This window comes from Rhipicephalus sanguineus, chromosome 3 (assembly GCF_013339695.2).
Source record: "Rhipicephalus sanguineus isolate Rsan-2018 chromosome 3, BIME_Rsan_1.4, whole genome shotgun sequence".
In the NCBI taxonomy this organism is placed as follows: domain Eukaryota; kingdom Metazoa; phylum Arthropoda; class Arachnida; order Ixodida; family Ixodidae; genus Rhipicephalus; species Rhipicephalus sanguineus.
Window position 1 is genome coordinate 3,136,974 of NC_051178.1, and position 6,000 is coordinate 3,142,973.

Sequence of the window (6,000 nt, forward strand, 5' to 3'; positions counted from 1 at the left end):
GACATGAATAACGCAAAATACCTGTCGCCTACGTCATGAAACCCTTTCTCTCAATCACGTGTGGCACATACCCGTAAACCAGAGTAATGTTATGCGGGTATGTGCCACAGGTGATACAGGGTCTCAACCAACACACTAACCGCGAACACACAGATCGACACGCCAGGAAAGTGATAATAATACTTATCGGGGTTTTATGTCCGAAAACCACGATATGATATGAGAGACGCCGTAGCGAAGGCTCCGGAAATTTTGACCATTGGGTATTCTTTAACGTGTACCGAGATCGCACAAAACACGGGCATCTAGCATTTTGCCTCTATCCAAATGCGACCGCCGCGGCCGGGATCGAACCCGCGACCTTCGGGTCAGCAGCCGAGCACCTTAACCGCTACACCACCGCGGCGAACGCAAGGAAAGTGAGGAAACTGAAGACAGAACACCCCTGGAAGACGCTCAAGTACCATCCACTCGTCCACATGGTCTGCAACGTGGACCACGGGGATTACGCAAAAACCGGCGTCAATGCTTCCTACGGTAATTCTGCTGAGAGAACCATGCAGGCGTCTCAACATTACCGGTGTCTTCAACATTGATTTATCAAGACCCAAAAATGCTTGGTCCTTATATTGCGTGAAAGACGGATTGGATGCGGAGAGGGCACCAAAAGACCTCACTGCCACGCCCAGGAGAGGAGGCATTATAGATCATTTCATCGTAAGAGGCATCCAGGATTTCCACCAGCTGTACTATACCTCGCACTTCACTACACTTAGACCCCTCGTAACCGCGATCACGAACGGATCCGATTAACAAGTCCGGTCCAGCTGGTGGTGCTCATTGATCACGGTGATGATGACCTTGTTCGAGAACTGTCAAGAACCCCTTCTACACATACACACGGGTTCGTGAAACATGGTGTTGGTAACACCCATGTTCTGCTGCCATCGCTACACAACTGTAAACAACTGGTTATATAATACATATGCGACTCTTCAACATATGAGTGTGCGTATACCACTTCCATATTTCTCTAGCGTCATTCCGTAACGTTTCGCTCAATGTGAAAAATTACGCCACAGTCACCATCCCGCGCATGCTTCGCATAACATCAATTCCCACGGTACGTGGGATCTGCCGAATTTTTTTTTCTTTTTTTTCGTATGCTCATTTCTTTGCACATGCTGTTGAGCCTTTACGATGACATGTTTTTGAGTGTATACGAGTGCGCGAGTGTGGCTCACTGTGTCGCTTATTTGTCATTTTTGTATAAAGTGGCTTTTAATTAGGTGCCAAATGTGGAAGCTAACTTCCTTTATTTTTTATTTTATTTTTATTATTTTTTGACAGAGCTTGTCTATTGTATTTAGTTGTTCCTGTGTCGTTCTTGATCCCATGCGTCTTCTTTGAAATGGATGTTTTGGCAGTACTATTCTGTATGCCCACTCCTGTATGACCCTTTGGTTTACAGTATTAATAAATAAATAAATAAATAAAAATAAATTGGTGTCGTCGTGGGATTCTTCAGCGGGGGAAGGAGAGCACGAACGCCCCGCGTCTAGAGCCACAGAAGCAGAGGCGGCCAACGGCCGCTCGTGCCACGTCAAGACGCCGTAGGCGTCGCTGCTGCCTACTTGTCGCAGGAGAGAATGAGACGCGCGAGAGGAAGAGTGGATAGGGGGAGCGGAGAGGAGGTGTGTGGTGAGGGTTTGCGCATGCACAATAAGGGTGGTCACGCCGCACACCACCGGATTGAACTCCGCCATAAGCTGCTTCGCATCTAATGAAACGTCAGCTAACGTCACCATTTGAAACGAGACCTTTCGCATGTCTCATATATTGATAATTCCTGAAGGGTATTTGGCTTCAGTATTCGAACAACATACTGATACCGATATCCAGGATCACTGAAATCCGGACGCCAATTATGAAACGTACTATTTTTGTTTCACAGTCATGTTTCTACAGATGGTGACCGCATGAGGTGCCTCCCGAAAACAACGCTTGACACTAGTCACGACTCCGTAGCACGCCCGAATGCAGCGTTAATGATGGCAATAGGTGAGAAAATAATGCGAGTACACTTTTGCAAAGTCACAAAGCTTCAGTCGCAATGTCATAAAATGTTATGCCGCGCAGACAGTCATGTGGATGCCGGGCCCAAAGGTCCTCGGGCCGCATGTGGCTGGCGGGCGGCGTGTTTCAGGCGCCTGATTTACTGGGACGGTAAACCGCCGTCGCCTCTAGCGCCATGTGGCACGTTAAGAAGGGTATCGACTGTTGAGTCCATCATTCCATTCATGAGCATGGCGTGCAGCCTCGTCAAATTAACGCGCCAATATCGCGGCTAGGTGTTTTAACGGGATAGTGTTAAAGCACACGCTGGAATAAAACCAATCTTGTCAAAATTAGAAAACTTTTACTTATTTATTTCTGGGAAAACTTTGCTAAATCAGGTATGGTGCCCAGTTAGTATCGTTAGTTCAGGTTGATGACAACATTGAACCGTATGGGCAGCTGCCTGGGAACTGAAATTTCTTCCTCAGATCGGGAACTTCGTAAAATCGGGTTTCCTTAGATAGAGTTTTAACTATACAACATAGTGAAAAGCACACAATCAAAAATCAAGAACGGACTTGTACAGCAAATGACAAAAAGAGTGTTATCGAAAGAATAAATTAACAGAAAAAAAGCCTTTGGAAATAAACAACATTTTCACTTAGAAAGCGAGATATGTATTTATTTGTTTGTTTATTCATTTATTTATTTATTACTTACCTGCATCGCCCCAGTGGGCATTACAGCAGGGGAGTTATAGTCAGAAAAAAGCAAAAGTATTACACAAACAAAGCGCAGTAAAACACATTGTTATTAAAATGTTCACAATGTCGGGCAATAGAGCATTCCATTCCCTTATGGCTCGTGAAAAAAAGAATGCCTGAAGTCGTCACCTCTGAAAGAAAACTCGAGGACCTTCAGTTCCTGGTCCCGTCTCGACGACACATAAGTGGGTAACCTAATGTATTTTCCTCCCTGAATGCCGATTTCGGAATGGTAAACAGCGTGAAAAAATTTCAGTCTCAGGTTTTTCCTCGGGTCTCGTAGTGCCTGCCACGATAATTTACGTTTGCTTAACGTCATGCTTAATGTTCTGCTATAATTGTTGAGTACAAACCTTGCCGCCTTATTCGGTGTTTGTGGTGTCCTGACTTGTTGTGTCCGTGTTTGCACGCCCTGTCTTTAGAATTATTCTGCACCTTTTCCAGCTGTTCCGTAGAACAGCTCTGTGCGGATCCCAACAAATATAACCGTAATCAGGTATACCGCGGACATAAATAAAATACAGCTGCTCTTTCAATTTCTCTGGTAACTGACTGAAATTGCGACGAAGAAAACTCAGCGAACCTATTGCCTTATTCTTAATGTGCGAAATGTGCCTATTCTATCTTAAATCTGACGTTATAAAATACCTAAGTATTTATATTCTTCAGCTTTCTTTAAGGTCATATTATTCAGCGTATATGTGCGATGCAGAAATACGCGTTTCCTTGAAAAGGTGACGTGAACACATTTCGGAACATTTAACATTTCCCATTTGTCACACCATGATCCTATAATGCCTGAATCAGCCTGAACTAAAGTAATGTCACTCTCTTTGCGTCTAACTATATAATGACACAGTCATCCGCAAACATTCTAAACGAAGGTCTGACGTCATTTGCAATATCATTAATAAAAAGCAAAAACAAAAGGGGACCCAGAACTGATCCTTGGGGGACACCTGAAGTTACTGGAGCATATGCAGAAGAGCAACCGTTGAGCACCGCAGACATCCGCCTTGCACGATGATATTCGGCAACCCATGCGATAACACTGTCGTCCGATTTATAGGCTCAATGTTTTGCAATGAGAAGATCACGCGCAACTACATCAAATGCTTTTCTGCAATCTAAGAATATGCCGTCTTTTATTTGCGTCTTATATATCGCTGAAGTAAGATCGTGAAAAATTCAATTAATTGGGTTGAACATTAAAAAGCATGTCGAAAACCATGCTGACTAGAGCTTAGAAGATTGTTTAACTAAATGCCACATCATTGAAGTATGTATTGCGTGCTCCATTAATTTACATGTTATACTCGTCAAAGACACCGGCCTGTAGTTCTAGCTTCCGATCATGCGGTAACGAAGCTTCAGATAAGCATTTTTAAAGAAAAGTAAAAACACAATATTCCAGAACAATTTTTAGGGATCGCTGCCGGAACATCATCCGGACCGCATCCGCTGGACGGCTTTATTTTATGTAATCTTACGTGACCCCTCCCCACCAAATACAACCTCAGGCATTGGATTAATATCAATCTGGCAGGTCACGTTAACGGTTAGCGAGAGTTTTGGCCAGAACACTGTAGGCTCAGGGCCAAGGGTCGGCTGAAGCCCTCATAAAGTACACGGACGCAGAGCAAGAACATGCACCTCTAATGGGCGGAGTCCCGGGCTCGACTGCCGGCCGCCATGGATGTTGATGTAGATCCTGTGCTGCTGGCTCACACCCACACAGGGGGATTGGTTAAGAATCGCGAAGCTTCGAAAAAATATTTAAAATCTAGAAATGAGAATGATTTCTAATTTTGTATAACAATAATATTTTTTACAAGTTAACTTGGTGAGAATAATAATTGAAAAAAAGGGAAATAGGTTGCTGGAATTAATTTTCACCGTTCCGCCATGAGCACGCGAGCGCGTGCGCCCGAGCTGCGCATCGTCTTCGCTGAAGCCAGAGCGAAGAGCGATACCCACAACACTGAGCAGAAAAATTACCTAAAAATTTCACTTTGTCTTTGTCATCGTCCACTATGGTTTCAGATATCTTTAAGGGAGGAATGGAATTAATATCTTTACCGTTAACCTAACAAATTTCCAGAATTCTTTTACATTGGATATAAAAATAATTCAATATATTAGAAAGAATTACATAAATAAATGTTCATCTACTGGCCTAAATCGGGAGAGCGTTGCAAAATGTGGCACGGCGCATTTCAAGGATTATATTAAACGTTTGCAAAGGAGGAAAATTGAGCGTGACTGGTGTGTGAATCAGGGCATTAAATACAAAAAATAATTTGGATGACTATTATGCAGTAGAGCCAAAGCATCAAATGCGTCATGTGGAAGCATGCCTTTTTTTAAAGAAATAGGTCACTTCAATATATTATCACGCGTAACTGCCAGTTTATGTCTTGCCGTGTCCGCTAGAAAATTGTCGCCCATATACACAGATCTTCTGTTTCAGCAATTGCCTACTACGTATATAAGGTACATAAAACATTCATTCGCGGGTATGCAGTCGCCCTCCTACATCCCTAAGCTAAAATGTGAACGAAGAAATGGCTACAGACCATGCTTCACTCCTCCGCTAATCATGCGCATTTCCCAATAATATGCTCTGCGTCATGGGATAGGGGTGCACGAAAAGTCCAATCTGTTCTATATTCCCTTCCAGAAAAGCAGAGCTTAAAAAAGGGCCACCTGAAAAGGAGCCTGGAAAAGCAGCTGGCTGTCTCGACGGGGTTAGCAGGCTGCCGAATCTCCAGCTCCCGCTCCATGGTTGTCCCGGACTGCCACCGTCAGTAGTTCAGTGCTAAGTGCAGAAACTTGCGTCTGCCCGCCGTGCGGCTTGCCGGCTAAAAAGACGTCGTCTCGTGATTGTATGAATTATCATAGAACGTTATCCCATGACCCCTTGGTGCGTAGACTGGCGGGAAACTTTTACGAGGCCGTTTACTTCATCTGCTATCTCGCCCTTTTATGACTGGCTGTCGTTACACAGGCGAAATGGCCAGCACGCTTTTCATGAGCGCCTGAAACACGACGCTCCACATTCCCAAGTACGAGCAGATGCTGGCTGTACTCCCAAGGACTTCTTATACGTATTGTACTTCGACGGTGATAATTCAATATCGTTTAATTGTTAAAGGACGTGCATTGAAGAGGGCGGATA

General features: G+C 44.1%; 1 protein-coding gene across 2 annotated transcripts in view; it reads right to left on the minus strand.

Annotated features, from left to right (window-relative positions):
- Positions 1–5,711, minus strand: part of LOC119386408 (ATP-binding cassette subfamily C member 4) — a 1,176,877-nt gene extending 1,171,166 nt beyond the window's left edge. The window contains exon 1 of one of the 2 annotated variants that reach the window (XM_037653719.2): positions 5,529–5,711. In XM_037653719.2, the coding sequence (XP_037509647.1) occupies positions 5,529–5,605 (77 nt within the window). In that variant the 5' untranslated portion in view covers positions 5,606–5,711. The remainder of the gene's footprint in view (positions 1–5,528) is intronic. The other variant, XM_049414333.1, reaches the window with a different exon arrangement.
- Positions 5,712–6,000: the final 289 nt, after the last annotated feature.